General features: G+C 42.0%; 1 protein-coding gene across 3 annotated transcripts; it reads right to left on the minus strand.

The window, feature by feature from the left end:
• Positions 1 to 4464: 4464 nt before the first annotated feature.
• LOC139283992 (golgin subfamily A member 7-like) lies at positions 4465 to 19892 on the minus strand. 3 transcript variants are annotated; one of them, XM_070904125.1, is made up of 6 exons: positions 19873 to 19892; positions 17900 to 18025; positions 15081 to 15233; positions 12034 to 12135; positions 10236 to 10288; positions 4858 to 6466 (listed from the first exon to the last, which is right to left on the minus strand). In XM_070904125.1, the coding sequence occupies exons 1-5, from the start codon at positions 19879 to 19881 to the stop codon at positions 10247 to 10249; spliced, it is 432 nt and encodes a 143-aa protein (XP_070760226.1). In that variant the 5' UTR covers positions 19882 to 19892; the 3' UTR covers positions 4858 to 6466; positions 10236 to 10246. The 3 variants fall into 3 exon arrangements, with proteins under 3 accessions (XP_070760227.1, XP_070760226.1, XP_070760225.1); XM_070904124.1 differs by having other exon boundaries at positions 4858 to 6469; XM_070904126.1 differs by lacking the exon at positions 19873 to 19892 and having other exon boundaries at positions 4465 to 4992; positions 10261 to 10288; positions 17900 to 18031.
• Between the last annotated feature and the right edge of the window lie 128 nt (positions 19893 to 20020).

Below are 20020 nucleotides of genomic sequence, written 5' to 3' on the forward strand. Positions count from 1 at the left end.
CTTGTTCTTTCTTCTTCATCAGGTTAGGCACTCATTGGTACTCTAATAGAGCATTCTAGTAGCAGGACAACAGCCCAGATGTTAGAAACACTGAGGTCATAAGTCCAAACAGCCTCTTCGCATTTTGACAAGACCTGAAAATTCTATGAAATACTGATTATTTCAACTGATCTATTATACATACTGTATATTTTTGGAAAAGCGTCTATTCAACTAAACACTTGTATGTTCTGTAGTTTCTCTAAGAAAGGGTCTAAAAGCAGTTTTTTTATGGGTTATTTTAAATCACAAAATATAAGCTGCACTTCAGGTCCACAGTATATAAAAAAAAAGCCACAACCCATGATTTTCTATAGCATTCAACAGGAGCCTACAATGGTACAACACTGACCTCTTGTGGCCAAAAACAGACATTACACCCTTTCTTCTCTGTAGAAGCTGTAGCCTGCCCTTTGTGACCCATTCTTAAAAGCATTTATCTGGAGCCTATCCCAGCATGCATTGGGAGAGAAGCACCCTACCCCACACCTACAGGTAGTTTGGAGTTTATAATCCACCTAACCGGCATGTTTCTGCACTGTGGGAGGAAAACCCACTCAGACACGGAGGGAAAACACAGCTGTGAGCCAAAGCTGCTCCACCAAAACAACAGGGGTGGTGCATCTACATAGCGAACAATCTTCTGCTTCCCCATCTGCCACGGACCGATCTCATTTCAAAGCCCACTGGCAGAGGGGAGGCATGTTTACAGTAAAGTCCAATCATACTTTTTCTGTCAGAGTACATCCAATAAACCATAAAGCCGATGAATTACAGCCGTCATAAGTACAGTCATTTAGAACCGAGGCAGCAAGCTGCTCCAAATCTTTATGCGGCATTTAAATTACGGCTGCTTTCTCTGTAGGAGAACACTTGCTGTGGATGCTGGAGCGAGGCCAAACCGTTCTCTGTTTGGGCAATCTGCCGCCGTGTAAACTGAGCTGAATCACACAGTTAGGAGGACCCCTGAGGGGACTCACCCCAACGCCACTGCCTCCCACAGAGCCGTGAAGCCCACCAGGCTCAGGCAAATGTACAACGTCCCTTCTGCATTCACACAGGAAGTAAAAGATGCTTTACTGCCTCATCTCTTGTGGCCCATATCTGATTTTCTTTACATAGTTCTTAGATAGAAATAAACCACATGGAGTGCGCGGGAATAGCAGCCATAGACGCGTACAGTGTGTAGAACCATGCATGCAGCACAAGACTATCAAAGGGTCTAATTCATTGTATGGAATCAAGACAATTACTCCCTGCTTTTGTAAAGAATTACACAGCGACCAGCAGGTAACAGTACCAGCTTTAGCTTCCTGGCAGCCATTATATGATATGTCAAATGGAAACAAGCACATTCACTTCATGCCCATGTGGACTACAGTGTGTAGGTGACACAAGCGTGACACAAGAGTCTACTTAGTATATTATTTATATGCAGAGGATCTTAATTAAGGGTTATTTCTCACTTGTTTTTTGTTTTTTTAAATGTCTTTAGAGCTGAAATAATTAGTCAATTGACAGAAAACAACAATTTCGATTTAAATACATCGATTAAAGTAACATTTTTCAGCTTATTCAATGTACAAAAATTGCCTAGTCAGACAAAACAAGCTGCAGATACACAGCAGATATTTGTGTGTGGGGGGGAGGGGGCGTGCATATACAGTAGATGTATTGTATTGTTTTCAATAATGAAAAGATCAACATTCGTATGTTAAGAGACGCCGGGGTTGCAGAGAGTAAAGACCAGTGGGATGATGAAACTTACTGGGAATGATCTTGTATATCATTTAAAGCCTATTTGGGTCAGAATAAACCAAAGGCTTGAGACATTCCTTCTGCTACATGGTACACAATTTGAATTTTACCTGAAATGATGTAGATGCATATATAGTGTTGTTATATTTTCGATGTTTGATATGTGGCAGTATTTTCACATTTACATACTTTAACATTCATCACAATTCTGGATATGTGAAATTGTATAAATTGACCTTATATTCACACCTGAAGAGGTTCGTTCAGTTGGCGTGCGAGCCTTTTTTGCTTTGCAATGGAAGAGTGAGAGATTAAAAAGTGAGGATCCTCCACCATATATCTTCATATCCCAGGCATTACTCTTCAGATCCTGGTGTTTTCTCCCAGACAACAGATGTTTTGGTTGGCAGGCGGCTTTTGAGAGATGTCACATCTTGTTCTATGAGGCCACTGAGAGCTGTGATCATGTTTTATATGTGTGTGGTTGGCAGGAAACAGAGGGCCGGGGGTCCCACGGTGGCCCTGATGTAAACAATTTTTATGAGTTTTTAAAAGTAAGTTGGTGTGCTTCCATATCCTAAAAGTGCTGCTCCTTCCTGGTCTGCTTTTTCATCTCAGAGAAGTAACAACAGTAAGTGTTAGTCATTCTGGGCTCCACCACAGTTAGCCCCAAACCACAGTTTATTACAGTGAATACGTTATATTCCTTGGAATATAAATGATTTCCAGGACAATTTCCCACAATTTCTCTGTCAAAATCTTGTGGAATTCCTGAAAAACGCTGATGAGGGCAAACCCTGGGAGGGAAATATAAAAGGCATTATTCCTGTTCTCTAGTCTGGCTGCATTCACACAATAACAGAACATTAGATTTTCATCCTTTAGCAGAGCAGACGGTCTCGACCGAAACTGTCAGTAGATCAGATTTCTGCAGAAAAAAAAACAGAAAAATGTACGCTACTCTGTTCCAGGTTCAGGTTGCAAAGGGAGTTTTATGGATTTGTAAGTCAAATAAAAAGAGAAAGGCAGTAATGAGGTGAAACACACACACACAAACCAACAAAACCTCACAACGCAGAAAGCAGCTAAGATCAAGAGGAATGTGTCAACTCTGAAGATGCTGCAGGTAACACTTCAAGAACACACTTCACGCTCCCTGTCCGAGCACACACGTTCATTTTTTTATTTTCGTGACCTTGGATATCGTAATCTTAACGCAAGGTCCACTTAAGGCGTGCTGATGTCCTACTGGCAGTCACACTGCAGGTTCCCAGCATGCACTGGGCATGCGGCAGGATACACATGGTTACAAAAGGCTTCATATAACTCAGTCCACATATGCAGTAGTACTCAAATTACACAAATCAGTATCATTTCTGCCACCCCCCCCCCCCCCACCACAACAACCCTCCCCTCACTGAAAAAGAAATGCAGGAAGACTAGATATTGGGCCAAAAGACGAAATACTAAATATGAATAAAGAACTGAGGGTCAACACATTAGTGATACATTATGCTGCAAATCATACAATGAAACATCAATTACCCACGAAAGGTAACGGACCGCCTGTCCTCTGTTAGGTACAAATGAGCAATTACTCAAATTACAGCCAAGTCTTCGCCACACAGATACCTGTGGCCTTATGGCCCATGAGGGTTTGTGGTCCTGGGGCAGTTGCCCCCTTTGCCTGGTTGGTAATTCAGCCCTGTATGCAGCCAACACCCCACAAGTGCACCACGGAGAGGTCACCTCGATATAATAGAGGCAGACTGAAAGTATCTTGCAACGCATTTTTCCTTCTCAGCAAATCAAATAAGGTACAAGAAGCCTCTTTTCTACTTTGCTACAGAAATGAAAAGGGTTTCTGAGAAATGTGGTCTTAATTCAAAAGTACACTAACACCACTAGAAGCAGTCACTGGCTTGAGATAAAAGCAGTATTTGAATGCTACAAATAAATCTTTTTTTAATTTCATTTCACATGGCTATAATCCCTGTCAAAAGTACTAATCATTCAATTGCATTTATTTTTTTAGGCCTGTAACGGGTACTTTTTCCAGGGACTCTTCCTTCTTCAGACATTTGCATGCGGTTTCTATCTCTTTAGGATAAGATCTCTGGAGTTCATATCTTTGTTTAAAAAGCACACTAAAGAATGGGCTACGGAATGAAGCTTACACATCCTTGTTGGGATTTTTTTTCCTCCATCTTTCTTTCCCTATATAAAAAGGTCAGAGGTCAGAAAAACATAAGACAGACCACTGAGAGGTGGTGGAAACAACACGTGCTGCTCATGCATCCCGCTGCAGGCTGCATGTTTGCAGATGCAATTAGCTTTAAGTCCCGTTCAAAACAGTATCGCTCTGCCGTTCCTGTGAGAATATAACCTCGTCTGGTCAGGGTTGACCTCCGCTGTGAGAAATTGTGCAGCTCTGGTGGATTCAGGAGAGCTTTCCTGCTATATAACTCTTAGAGAACACAAAATACAGCCCTTGAAAGCCAACCAAGTTGAAATGAAGCCCTGGAGTTCGCTCAGCTCTCGGTTCTAAACCTTTTGTCTCTAAATCACAACAAGCACCGGGAACATTGCGCCTTGCAAGTGTGTTTGTAAAATATGAAATGTGCGACAACTCTTGACACCAACACGACACCAGAAGCAAGCATGGTGTAAAATATGTACACTCTTTGTTTTATTTGCATACACGTTTTAGATGAACAAAACATTGGATGTCAACTGAAAAAAACATAGAAAAGTTAGATTAACCGAACCCCACGTAAATGAAGTACTAGCTAAATCAGAAATGATCAATGAAACTTCATTTACATGATTACAAATCAAGAGATTTGTCTGATCTTTTTAGCTGTGGCATTCAGAAATCTGTACTTGTACATGTAGTTATTTCAGAATAAAACATTACCAGCCATACGTTCTACAGCACATTCAACCTTTGTTAAGGTTTCAAAAACATCATGCCATAATCATAGGCTTCAGGTGCTTGTTAGCTGTAAGTGGACAAAGCCAAGATCTGACTGACATGATTTCACAGTTAAGGCCGGGTCACACCAGGAAGTGGTACAGTGAAATGAATCCATGCGCCTTCGCGAAATATTCGTTTCGAGAAGCTTGGTGACGTAGTGACTATACTCACAGGGCTAGTTCGTGAAACTGCTGCAGCTGGCGAGCTAACTGCTAACTCTGGCGCTAGCGAGAGATTTTCTCTATTTTCCCTCCAAGGATTCTGTTAGCTCCCCCCCTGGCACCTATTCACCACTGACACCATTTTGTAGAATAAAAAAAAAAAAATTCTGAAGAGGGAAAATAAAGTTCTCTGTGCTTACGAGTCAGTTAGCAAACTTGTCAGCTTAGCCCAGTCGCTAAGGAGATGATAAGTTCACACAGTTTCTCTTCATTACTGTCTGCAAACCATTCCTCATTTGTGGGGCAGTCTATACTCCTATACACAATGCAGCTACTTAGCTATATTAGCTTCCTTCAGTTTGGACTCTCCGACTGTCTAGACAGCTCGCTGTTTGTTTAACTCGGCACAAAACATTCAGACTGGTTTACTTTGCCCCTGCAAGAAAATAACTAAAAAATCCAATATAATTAATTAACACTGGAATGAATTGAAATTGCGGCTGAATTTCACCATTTTAAATACCGGTGCGACCAGGCCTTTAGACTTTAACAAAAGCAACATTCAAAGCCATTACAGGCACCGTCAACTAACAAGAGCACTTTTAATACTTCGGTCAAAGGCAATCTCACAATATATGAATATATGCTTATTCAGAAATCACAAACAGTAGTCACGGAAACACTATGCATGGCACAGTTTGCAAAACGAAAAGAGAAAACATGACTTGAGAAGTAGCACTAACAGTATTACATGCTAAATACAGAGCGAGCACAAGGTTTCTCTCTTAAATCAAACATGTCCGTGACGGTTAGAAGCTGCAGCGGTTTGACTGGAATGTTTGGATCCTGGCGACTGCTCAGTGTTTTCAGTTAACTACAAAGGTCAAACGCTACAAAAGGAAACATGCAGCAAAGACGATTAACTACCAGGCACCCTTGCGTGAACACATGGAATAAGAATAAAGCAAACACAACTACGAGGGGCGGCACATGCAGCAAATCACACTGATAACCAGAGTCCTCTGTTCCTTGATTCGATGATATCCTCAGTTCAGCCAAGGCAATCACTTAAAGCAAGGGCGTGGGTGAGATCCACGGTCCGTCATAAAAATAAGTTACCCTGTGTGTTGGCTTCATTATTCAAAAGGAGTGTCCAGAAAAGAAAGAAATGTAAAAAAGTTCATAATTCCACAAATACTACAAGTCAAAAATGTGTTTAAAAGTAAGAGTGTAGTAACTCATGGTTTGAAGAATGTTCAAATACAAGCATATAACAGACTTAAACCCTCAGGTAATGAACGGGGAAGGGGCTGTCACATACAATGATAAAATAATAGCTGAGTAAATGTCGGGTATGAAATCTCAAACTTGGTCACAACGAATACTCTGAATGGAACATGCACATGATAGTTTGAGGGAAGGGATAGATTGTAAAGTCGCAGTATTAAGGGTGCAGGTCTGGGTGGTCCTCGGGGAGGTGGGCACTGGTGCTGGGCCGCTGCAGACCCTGTAGCTCCGCTCAGCCAAACAGCTGCTACAGAAACACAAAGATTTAGTTAGTGACGTGTGTAACTAATAACTAATAATAATAATAATAATAACGCTTTTGGTCTTTTAAAATGATTGCTATCAAAAGCAGGAGGTGTTCTGTCAGGTCATTTATAAAGAATGTGTAAACGCTGACCAAAGTGCTGTACAAATGCTCTCCGAATGCTTTTCAAACACGTATAAACAGGCAATACAAAAGTAAGAGACACATTTCAATGAAAAATGTCGATGAGCTTGGCCTGAAGAAAACGTTCTTGGCAGGTGAGGAAAAAACATTTTCAGACAACGCAAAGAACAACAAACTAATGATGAACGCCCTTTCTGCAACACGGTCCAACATTCCCCACTGACACTAAACATTCTCATGTGTGCAGCCTAATTTACAGGTCTGTCGGTGTGCAGCAGGGCTACACGCGGGGGCCAAGCGACACCTTATCGGGAGCAGAATGTCTTCTGGACGAGGCGCCAGGACACCGACTTGGCGCCATCTGCCTCTGAATGAATGCTCGGCAGTCGGGAGCTGTACGGGCCGGCCAAAGTCTGCTTTTTCTGCAGTGCAGTCGTCTCACTGGAGGCTGATCCATCATGCGGCCCTTCACCTGGGAGGCTCCCAGCCAAGCAAAAAAAAAGAAAAGAAGACAAGCCTGCTTTAAGGCAGCTAGGCCTTCAGCCATGATCAGGACGGAGAGGGGATGGGAGAGGACGGCTTGACAGATCTGTGATGAGGGTCCATACCGGCATTTCTTTTTGTTCTATAGCAGCCAGGGGGCCATAATAAGTCAACACTTCTTTTCTTTTTTCATTTTCAAGCCACAAAAATAACAAAGCTCAAGTAATCAAAACAAAATGAATAGAAAAAATAAATCAAAGTATTTAACTGAGAGTAAAATCCCTGCAAAGCTGTCCAAATCATAAAGTCAGTTGCACTTATAAATATTTTCCATACAATGGATAAAATGATGTAAATGTGTAATGTAAAAGGGACTTGCAGTGACGGATCCTCAGAGAGTTTTTCAGCCTCTTTCAGCTCATTGTTTTGGTTTTCTGGCCTGCCACTTGACTGTTTCAGTTTAGCCTCACTGCTCTAGTCAACTAGTTAACTTTTCACACTGCCTATTCTTAGCCCTGGGCTAACTTAGCCCCGTTTCACACCGGCACCTGCCGAGTTCAGTCAATCCTCAGGGGATAACCCCGCAAACTCTGGGCTAACCCTGCTCTGGAGCAGGGCCACCAAGCCCTAGGCTAAAGTCGGGGTTAGCACACTTGGAATGTTCAAGGATCGTGTCAGTGTGAAAGCTTTCTTAGCCTGAGGCTAACAGCTCCATAAGCCTGAGGCTAACAGCTCCATAAGCCTGAGGCTAAGTGCAACGTGAAAAGCCTAAACCACACTTCCAGGCAGCTGTTTCCAGTGAAAAAGCTGACAAACCTGCTGTACACTACCTGCCCAGCACCATGTGGCATACAGACAAAGTTAGCTACTAGCTGGCAAACATAGCAAGTCATCGAGCTAAATGGTCAAAGCACAGAGCTAAAATACTCCTGCACCCTAAGGACAGGGAGTATTCATTATCCAGATTTGATCTGAACTGGCCAAAGAGGAAGCTCCGTCACGATCAAATCTTGACAGAGCTTAAAGACAACTTAACAGCCAATATCGGTTTTAATAAAAGGCTGATGTTGGTCTGACGTATTAGTCTAAGCCTGGAGGAGACAGAGGAGAACAGATCCTGGCAGGATAAAGAGGCTTAAACACCGGGGTGGATGGATATACTGTATGTGTGCTCAGTCCCCTGGCTGGCTGTGGTTCACCCCGTCTTTGACCATGGCAAAGCTCCAACGCACTCTTCTCTCAACAGCTACTTATAAAAGTCCTGGGTTTACATTCCTCAATAGGACATGTATATGTATCAAGGCGCTCAGCAGGAATTTCAAACGAGAAGATTAATCCCAGTATGCGTCTGTATGGTAGTAGGGCAATGGTTTATCCATCCACTGGGGCCTATGGTCTCAAAACGGTTGCCAAATGCAACATCCCCCATAGGTCAAATATTTATGGGGTATGTCTTACTCTGCCTGATGGTGGTGGCTACGCTACAGTGCAGACTGGGCCATGTCCAGCGTCTACACAAAGTACTTTTCAGTATGATTTGGGCCCAGCACATCCTAGGATGACACCATGAAAATGAGCTTCCCTGTCTTATTCGGTACACAAGAGGAAAAGAAGGGATTTACTGTGACAGAGAATGAAACAATTTATGGGATGAGATGAGCTCTTAAGGCAAAAAAAACAAAAAAAACATGTGGCGTCTGCCAGGATGAGCGATCCGCAGATATATAAAAACCATCTGGGGCTGACGGTCATACTGTGCTGTCTCTGAGCATTTTAGCATTCAAACGGATCAAAGTTGCGCAGCGGGATCGTACATGACTGCTGAGGAATGCTCTTAATGAACCAAATAGTACAGCAGGGTTAATGAGCAAGAGAATACTGTCTTTGACGGAAAACATCTCCCAGAAATTTCAAATCAATGACACACCCTCATATTGGAATCGTTTTTGGTAAGGTCCTTAAGTAAAAAGCTGAACGCAGACAGTTAGCAGTATTTGAGTGAGCGAAATAGTGAGTCAGCTTCTGAACTGTTCACTTCTCTGCAGTGAGGAACACAGCTAGCAGCAGCAATGCTAGGTGAGCAGAAACAACAGTGGATGAAAACTACTACCAAGTGGTTGGATAAAATCTTAGTCATAGGCAAGCTATGAAAATCTCAAGGGAACTGTAATCATTGAATGCCAACAAAATCACTGTTGTTTTATTATGGTTATAATAATTCTGATATTGCTGTCCAGCACTAATTTACTGCGGAATATGGACAGAAGACTCCAGTAGCGTGTTTCAGCTTTTTAAAAAGACCACATAAACACACTGTCTGGTTTAAAACAGAGGAAAATGAAAAGGTGTTGGGTTCATCTGAAAACCGTGGCAGAGATGGCATTTCAATTACTGCGAGCTGGTTGATTGTAAACGTATCAACCCAAGCGAGACCATTCCAGTGAATAAAACACGTGAGTGAGCTTTCGAGACTCAAATACCAGTATCTAAACTGCAGGACGAGCTTTCAAACCAAAGCCACGAAATGCGACTCCGATATGAGATGAATGCGGTAGAAGCAGAAGCGGACTGTTACTAAAATGTGATAATGGTCTGATTACAGCTACTTAAAGACACGTAACTGTTGTGCTGAAAGGACACTTGATCTCGCCGTGGGTTGGGTTGCTGGGTTTGGCTCCTTCGTGTGCACACTGTATCGCCTTCAGTGAAGTAAGCGAGAGAACACCATGAGCGTTATGCAACATGAAGTCATAAAGTCAGCAGAATGATCCTTTAAATGTTTTATGAAACGGCCTGTCTGACTGTAAAGCAGTTCACTAATATTACTCACAGATGAAGAGGCTTTAAACTTTGATGTGGGATTTGTCTTTGAATGCAGAGGAGGCATTCAACATGAAAGCAACGGCACACATAAAGAGCGAACCCTCTTTCATTACCGCTCTTTGACTCGAGCCTTTTTCTTTGCAATATTTCCCAAAAATGAAGAGGGAAAATGTGCGTTTCATAATTGGAAAAATATATTTGTACTCTTTATGTTGTACGATAAATGTTGTTTTGTGTTGCACGTTCTTTATAGCCCAGCGTCAAACATGTACTAGTGAGAGGTCCTCGTTACACATGGAATATTAATTATGAGACTCACCGGGGCAGCTTTTATCTGGTCAGGCTTCTGTCTTCAAAGATGGTGACCTCGATCTTAACAGGATTCAGTCAAGGAAACGCATTTGGAGCAACGGTTGACATTCAAAGAAAGCCGACTGGAATTTGAAAGCTCCTCACTTTGCACGTAAGGAAACAATGATACTGCAGCTATTGTGCATATTTTTTCCATTTTCGGGCATGCTTGTGGAAACAGCATCTTGCCTTCGAGCCTCTGGGTGAGTAGCTGAGGGTGCACATCATGGCCCCTGTAAAGCTACAAAGTTGATACAAACGTTCAACAAGCCCACATAATGTTGGCAGTTTGTCCCTTTACAATATTCAACATTCGGGCGGACAAGTCATGCTGTTTGAGTTGCGTTTGTATTCCACTTGGAAACTGGAAGCTAGCAAGCTAGGCTAACTAGCTTCCACTTTCTGAGTTGGGGGGGGGGGGGGGTAGTCCTGTAACCTGAGCCCTCTGCGTTACCCCGTGATTCAAATTCCAACACAGAGTAGCTAACGTGCGCGGCCGCACAGTAACATCGTTAGGGAGCGCTTAAATCACAGGCTAACAACGCGAGCCCCTCAGCTGGTTAACTACTTCCTCGGCTGTTGGAATTGAATTGATGTAGGGGGCGCTATTGACACATATATTTCAAAATTATACTACAATTTCTTGTATTATGACCAAATAAGTCAAAACAAACGCTGAGGATTTGTAAGCTAATAGATTAGCATTAATTAATCTTACTTTTAGTTTGACTTTAGACTGCTGTGGTGGTTTGAAAAGGTGAAAAAACATTTTTTTTTCCCGCAATCATTAGCAAACCGCAGTTTCTGTTCAACATGAGGAGGAGAGACTAGTAGGTGATTCAAACTCCTCAGACGTGGAGGGAAATGTAAATACTCCGATGGTAGTATTAAGCAGTCGCACCATTGGACAATTAAAAGTATAAGCATCATGGCTCCTTAGCTCAAACACTGAGCAACAGTTCAGGTGAGACATTCCCGTCAATCTCCCAGCGCTCCCGTGTCAAAGGCAGCACAGCAGCCCGACAGTGCCGGAGACATAATCCAGATCACTGTGGAGCCTATAAAATCATAGGCAAGAGGGAGAACAAAGCTCAGCTGTGAACAATTTCACTCATATTTTGTTATCCCTAATCTCCCATTGCCGCCCAGTTACAATTAATTGGGACGTTGAGTCATCTCACACACACACACACACACACACACACACACACACACACACACACACACACACACACACACACACACACACACACACACACACACACACACACACACACACACACACATACACACACTGGTACAGCCAGGATGTTGGTGCACCCGCTGATTTTACGCAGATGCTATGGATTACATACTAACTTTTATCTGGTGTTTTTTACAGGGTATCCCTACATAGCGCTGGATTTCCTGTAAACTGCCCGGGCTGCTGCTTTCCATTTTCATCCAGCAGCAACAGGCAGAGACGTGGTGGGGGCAGAAGGCCTGTAAATCACTCCATCTATTAGGTCATTGTGAAAGCTCCTTGTTCCTCCTTAAAGCTGTGGTGCCGTTAACGTTTAACAAGTTAAAGTTCCCTAAAATATTCAACACATCATTCCTCTTTCCCGTACAGGCTCATTCTTGCATGACAGGATGGTTTTATAGTAAAAACAGTGACTGTGTTTCTAATTAGTTTTAAGTCGACTCTACTATTGTTTTCATTGTGTTCCTTGAAATTGAACTTCCAAGAGTTTCCTGGCTACAACAGACAGTGAAGAATAGGATACGACTCGCAGGCCTCTCTCGATGGGGTCGGTGAGCAGGAGGCCTCGTGGTGCGTAGATCTTGTCGTTCTGCTCCTGAATGTACTTTGCAATCTTCTTCAAAACCTAAAACAGGGCACAGCAGTAATGGATTCAGACACATCAGCAAAGCACTGGTGTTACTGTAACAGAGCATGTAGACGCGGTTCTTCTTTACACAAGACACAACTCAAGGTTTCGTTTTCTGTCTTATCAATGAATCAACTTATAGAAAGATGCCCTCTCGTTGGTTTTAACTCCATATTGTTCCATTTGTATTCAACTTTGTTGAGCTTGCCTGTATGACACAAAACAATATACCAATAAAAAAAGAGGTTAATTTGGCTGTAGTGTAACAGACTGACCCACTGTGTGTCATTAGATTATTAACAATGACATATATAAATAAGTGTCTCTGTGGCTGTCCATCGCTGAAAACACATGTATCTGCTTGAACCACACTGTAGTTATCAATCATTGACAACATATTGAACTCTATATGACACAGTAAACCCTCACTCAGCTGGTGCTACAGGTAAACAGATATTTTTTTTTGTAAATAGTAAGTGTATGTTTAGATTATTATATTGGAAGAGGACTCATGCTAACAATCATCATGTCAATTCTTGAATATGTCCAATGCACATTTAGCTCATTTCGCTAATTACAGCCTCACAGAGCTGCTAGCATCTTGTTAAAGTTTGGCTTCTTTTGTTAAATGAAAATTAGGGTTTTTGAGAGAAAACATGTTTATATTCTTCGAAGTAAGGTACTGTTACCAAAACCCAGGGGTTGTATTGGCGCATCGATTTATTAGCTAGGCCATAAAACGTCAGAAAGTAGTGGAAAAAAATGTCTTCCCACAGTGACGTCCTCAAATGTCTTGATTTGTCCGACCAACAGCCCAAAACCCAAAGATATTCGATTTCCAATCATATAAAACAGAGAAAAGGCTACAAATCCTCAGATTTAAGAAGCTAGATCCAGACAATGTTTGACATTTTTGCTTGATACATGACTTCAAGGATTAATAAATTAGCAAAACTGTCGAAGATTCATTTTCTGTCGATCAACTGATCACTTCAGCTCCACAATGTCGACTTAAGGCTTAGTTCTCTGTTTTTTCTGTAGTAAGTACTGTACCGAGGATCCATCTAGCAACCCACCACATTCTTGAACTGAATACCAAGACTCCATTTTTACTTTGGTAACGGCCAGTTAATTTAAATTGCATGACTTTATGAGCGCTCATAAAACCCAAACCAAGCCAAATGTTGTTTTATTTAGCCCAGTTCACTCCTGTCCACTAAAAGACAAATTCATCACTGACATGCTGATCCATTTACATTCAATATGAACTACACAAAGCAGATGTATTTGCTAGCTCTTGGAGTTTCTAAAATTATGTATTTACAGCCAAGCAGCAACTTCTTACTTCAGTCATGTCTACATGCTTACATATGATGTCTACCTGTAGGAGTTTCAAGTTTGGTACAATACCAGTTCTCTACAAAACTTCTCGAATGTTAGATATTGTCTCAACACAAGCAGTCGAACAAGAACTTTGAATAAATCAAATAGTCAAGATCTGATCAAAGAATAAGCAGGATTATGAATCTGACCCGACGTTTAGTGCCAACTTTTAGAACAAAACAGCTTTCAATACTTAGTGTTCAAGTGTTCATGTCTTTATGGAGAATATAATTTAATAATCATACTTTATACTACCCACTTTTCATGGCAAAGATGAGACAAAAACAGTGAATAGATCTCCATGTAATAGAGCTGAAATGATTAGTCGATGGAAAGAAAATTGCCAACTATTTTGACAATCGGTCGCTGGTTCCAGCTTCTTAAATGTGAGAATGTGCTGCTTTTCTTTGTCGTTTATGAGAGTAAAAGAAGAGTCTTTGGGTTTTGGGCTGTTGGTTGGACCAAAGAAGCAATTTGAAGGCGTCGCATTTTTCACAATTTCTTCACATTTTATAGACCAAACAATTAATCTTGAAAATAATCAGTAATATAGAAAAAGAACTGAAATGGAAATGACTGAAATGGATTTGTCTGTATGCATTTTCTCTTCTCTTCCTACATGCCTGGGTGTCGACAGTGCTGGACCCTGAAGCCAGCCCTGCCCTGCGGCGGCAGGAGCTTGGACAAACGAGCAGGTGATGACGAAAATAAATGACAGCAGCGGCAGGACAGGTGGATATCTGGACAAACTTTTGGAAAGAGTGAGTGTGTAGCAGTGTTGCTGTTTTTTAGTTTGCAAGGAAAAATTCACCAAATGTTTTTTTATATTCTGTGTATATACACTACAAGGAAAATGTCCATGAATCATTGGGCAGGAAAGGTGTAAATGCTCTACATGTCGTTACAGGAAAGGAGACAGGCCAAATTCCTCATTTAAATAGCTGGAGACATGGTGTTTAATGTGAAAATCCACTGAGCTTCACAGTCTCTCAGATTACCACCTCTAAGTGGTTGGATCACTCTTTCTACACCAACACACTTGAGGTTGGGAAACAGAATGATTGGTTTCTCTAACATGAGGAGCAACAGGAGAGGTAATATCAACATGTCTGTCGGCTGCTTTATGCTCCGAGATTGTTCCTCTTAACTGCTGATTAAGTAGTTGTTTTTGTCCACATTGGTCAGAAACAGTTTTTGCCCATATGGCTCACATTAATACATGTTGGCTTGCATAATCTGTATAGAGTTTTGGGAACATGTGTGTAGTTTTGTTTTTGGTGGGACCTAACGTTGGGAGAGGGCCCTGGGTGGACCTGCTGGTAAAAAGTTGACTGAATCTCACTGTTGAAAGTTAAAAAGAACTCAACCATGAAACTGGCGGATTATTGCACACTGAAGAGGGCAACGTAAATGACGTTTCCCCCGTGCTACATTTTGACATTTAAAAAAAAAACATTACTCAAAACAAGAAGAGTGAAGACTTAAATATGACTAAAACTCAAATGGACAGCCTCGTTCATTCCAACAGTATGCATCTATGCCGGTGAATGATCTCTCACCTTCTCATAGTGAGTCTCCATACACAGGAAGACGGTGTACGCCGTGAGGCAAGCCAGACAGCCTTCGATATATGACTGGCTTCCCAGCTTCTCCGCTTCAGCGTACAGGTTATTCAGTGTCCGCACCGTCTCCTCGAACTGCTGCTTGTCAATCTGGAATACACGGAAACATGAAGAAAGTGCCAAAGGGTTAAAATCAATAGCCAAGGCACAGAGCCAGGTGTATATTTGGACAGCAGTGTGCGAGGGCTTTCTGCCTCTTTTGGGACATTCGAGTGGAAACTCGTCTTATTAGCACCGGATCGTTTTCTCCCGTTCTTTCCATCTCTGGATAAACGAGGGGCTGCATTTCGTTGGACTGATCGTACATCAAGGGAATGCTGGGCCTCCTTCCCACATTGGAAACACCTCCTGAAATTATTAGGATGCCTTGGCCATATGCTCTGTGAACGTTTTCACTCAATAACTGACTGGACGAACGCGCTGAAAGCAGGACACACGCGGTGACAATCCAGGAAGGAATCTTGATGGTTTCTCCGTCTCCGATGGCACACCTCGAATAAGATAAAGACGTATCTCTGCTGTTCTGCAGACAGCTTTTTGGGATACAAACTGTAACCACGACTGGCTCGCAATCAAACCGGCGTTTCTCAACAATTCCTCAAATGAAGACTGATGGAGGGTGGAGAACTGCTGGACTTGGAGGCTGTTTTGACTGGGGTGTTGACACTAGTCCCATGATGGTGTCCAGAATGGATCTCTCTGCGATACCGAGGGGGGAAAAAGAAGGAGCCTCCAGACCAGACGGGGAGCCAGCCAGGGGCCTCCTGAGCCTCTGTAAACCCTCCAATGTTCTGCTCCCTTGTGCCCGAGGAATGCAACAACAAGCTCCAACACATCAGTGGTCTTAGGCGTGTTTGGTACCCGCCATCGAGAGTCTTTGTTCTCCTCCTAATTTTCCAATCCAGGGGCTGCGATTCAAACCACATTTCTCCGCCTGAGCATCTTTCCATTACGTCTGACGCAGCATTAGCATTCCAAAAATGTTAGATGAGAGTGCAGGGCTGAGCAGGGTTTACAAACTCAAGTGGGGGGAAGAGGATATTCTCTCAATTGTAACTGTCACAAAATATAATGTGACCCAAGGAAATAAATATTAGACACAGGTCACTGAGAAGTGTCAGTTCTCAATAAATTAAACTGGTTTGGCAATTTGGCTGCCAAATACATGGAGAACGTTCCAAGTTCTTTGGCACAATTCTCCAAAAGCATTAAAAACGGAAGGCCAAAAATAATAAGGCCCACAGCCTAAGATAATTGCCAGCAAGAATGTGATGTTACAGCATGCAAACCTCTGCAAAACAAGACCTGAACTGCATGGCACGTTGGCTGAAAGGAAACAAACATCCTCACAAAGTGACACATATGACTATACTAAAAATGGAAGCCACTAATCAACTTGTATAGTATATACATGGAAGGAGCTTTTTTTTTTATTATGGTCGGGGGCTTTTATCTCCCACAGGGGAAGCATATTCTTCATTTGTCCAGCAGTTCAGTGTGTGTGTATGTGTCAACTGAATCCTACCGGAAAACTTGGGAGACCACCCAATCAAGAGGGAAGTGCCAATAAACCACCAGTGAGTGGTTTTAAGCGTTGTGAAGCTGCTCTTTTCATGTGGCGCATGCATTTCAAAACTGAAGCTTTCTGTCCTGCGAACGCTGAACTGTTTGGCCACCACCGTCTTTAATGTGGCTCGGAGGCTGCGCAGCCCCAGCGACCTGCTCTTCCCTCCTCCACATCATTACCGGTCCCGAGCTCTTAACCCACTTCCATGTGGTTCACATGAGGACAAAGTCCAGCAGGGTTCCTCTGGACAAGTTGCTGTGTTTTTCACTTGTGGCTCCAGTGCCAAAAACGGCAACTGTACATCCACTCTGATTATGGATAGTTTGCTCTGATAAATGCATTTCAGTAGTGTTGAGTTTTCTGCAGAACATTAAATCAAATTATAATATAACTATAACTGTTTACGTCAGTAATTACTTTCTCCTAAATGAAAATGGAGAATAACCTGGTTCAGAGTCGGCAGAGTCTGCACTAAAGCACAGTACGGGGTGGCTCAGAGGTTGACGCTGCTGCATCAAAGCAAAAAGGTCCTGGGTTTCCAGTAATGGACATGGGTGATACCATGTCCATAATAAGGAGAAACGAACTATGTAACTATATATATTGGAAGTGTCTTGAAAACACGTCTCTCAGGGTTGGGGCTGGGTGATATATATCTAATACATTCAAATATTTGTTTTTGCAATGTGTAAAATATCTGCATTGTCTAAATCGAGTTGTTATATCGTGTACAAAATTGTTATTTTAAGTGATGTAGTCGTAACAGTCCCCTAACATGAATAAACGCTGTATGCTCACCTGCCGCAGTTTACGGTGAAGATCGCATAGACGTAACAGTTGCATCTACAAGAGGGTCAGACTTCGTGTCCATGCTGTACTTAGCATGCACTAAGCATCTGGAACTGAATATGTATAACAATGACAGCCTTGCAGGTGGCGAAGGTTTATTATTTATTTTATTATTCTTTCTTAACTATCTTGCACACAAAGACCTAAAAATGTAATCATGTTGCAATCTTCTTGCATTGGTCATATCACCCTCAGGGCAGTCCTTAAACCTGTCTGAACACAGTGTCAACTCATCCACAGGACACGACAGAGGCCATGGTGGAAACATGAGTCCGCCATTTAACCAATTGAATGTGACTGAATGTGATTCTGAAGAACATAGTGAGGAGGTGTATCCTACCCTGGTCTCCAGCTCAGAGGGGAACTTGGTTTGGAACTGGCACACGGTGCCGTTGGTATAATCTCGCTGGATGAAGACCTTAGCAGCGACGGCTGCCTGTTGCCTCATGTCCTGCAAGCTGTGGGTCTGTGAAAACACAAGATTACAAATGATACATGGACATACGTACATTAATACAATACAGTAATAGTATAATAATTTTTCACGATCAGTGAGATCCTCATTAAAGATGGGCACACTTTTATAGGTGTCTGTGTGATCCTTGTTGTATTTTTGGTTCCTGGCAGCTTCATACTTTGTTTAATTGACAAAACCTTCAGTGGGAGACTCATTCCTCCCAAATGTATAACAGAGCGCCACAGGAAATCATTCCTGCCTGTGGCCATCAAACTGTTCAACTCCTCCCTCTGAGTGTCAGACACTCAGGAAGAGACTGGAAATCTGGATCTACTTCACCTGTTCATATACTACCTCACTATTTATTCTTGTGTGTGCAATACATATATAGCCATACACTTCAGTGCAATACATATATATATATATATGTATACACATACATATACATTGTTATTGTATATATTTTTTACTTCATTGTTCACTTAAATACTGTAAATGTGTATATTTTTTATTTTCTATTTCTTATTTTTATATTTTGTACATACTTTTAGTTCTAAATCATGCCACTTTTTACTCTTGAATGGGAGCACGGGTACTGTACAATTTCCCCCCGGGGAGCAATAACGTATTTCTGATTCTGATTCTGATTCTGAAAATGACAAGTCAGACTTATGGTCGAGTTTGTCCTGAAAAAAGGATAGCATGCATAGGACTGTTCAAAAGGAGTTAAACATAAGGCAAAACCCAATGCATTGAAAGTCAGCAGAGGGTCAGTCAATCAGCTCTGCAAGTTGCACACATTTGTGTTATAACCTTCATCAATTAAATGAAACCATGAACTCATGTGTACCATCAAAGGGAAACAACTGCTAATGTAGTAAGAGCACTCTCCCTACTTCATTCTTTTTTTGACTGAGTAATTGTTACGTCTGTGTCAAGAATCTGAACATCAGCTAAAAAATAAAAAAAACCCGAAATGCATTTTGACACATGCCAGTGGGAAAGGCACAGAAGTAAATAATAAAATGCATGATGTCTGTGTTTAATGTGGCTGCTTCGGTTTCAGGGTGCTGGTTTTGTGCATGCGGGCTCACTGTCACACTGGCTTACTGGGACACTTGAACTGAACTAGTAGCACCTGTGCTTTACATGCTATGACAAGGCAAAATGTCTGACGTTCACAATGGCCTATTTGCCATTTCAGATTTGGTAACCAGGTGATGTTTTAACAGTTTACATAAATGTTTTATATTCATTTCCTGGCAGGGATTAATTGATTTATTGACTAATCCTTTCAACGCCTAATGTGCCATGTCTTCCAGCATTAACAGTTTTTATTGATCTCTTGTGAGCTTGTGTTTACTTTCAGAAGATCACGACTACTGTCACCGACAATCCTCACTGACGTCGCCGACTTTATACTGTCAGGAGGTTAAGTTTGGATGATTTACCCACAGCCTCGTTCCTCCCTTGTGTGTTGCCCTATGGTCCAGCTACGTAGCGAGATATGGAGTTAATTAGCACACTGCCAGTTCATCAAACCCAGCTAGGTTAACTGATATGCGCAGCTCGGCTCCACGTTTGAATAAAAAAAACACACTTTGCCGCACAATGCCGCATATATGAGTCGCTTTATAAATACCATTGCCTGTCAGCTAGGATGCAACCAATTGCTAGTAAACATGACAAGTTACCGACCGACCACTGAGCTACCAGGCTAACGCAGTCAACTTTCCCTCTGTATATTTTAGCGGACGTACTCTCAGAAAACGCGACAAAATGGTGACGTTATGAATACATTGTTAACACGCCGCTGGCGTACGGAAAAATGACGTTTAAAATCGTCGTTAGCTTACCTCTGCCATGTTGAACAAGATTTCTGTTTATCTTCCGCTAACAGCTTTTAGCATGTACTACGAAATAAACTTTCCGGGGGGAAACCTTTGTGTAATAGCAAGGGTTCCGAGTGTAGAGTACTGTTTAAAACTGTTACACCACTGTTGT

Source organism: Enoplosus armatus, chromosome 4 (genome assembly GCF_043641665.1).
Source record: "Enoplosus armatus isolate fEnoArm2 chromosome 4, fEnoArm2.hap1, whole genome shotgun sequence".
Taxonomy (NCBI): domain Eukaryota; kingdom Metazoa; phylum Chordata; class Actinopteri; order Centrarchiformes; family Enoplosidae; genus Enoplosus; species Enoplosus armatus.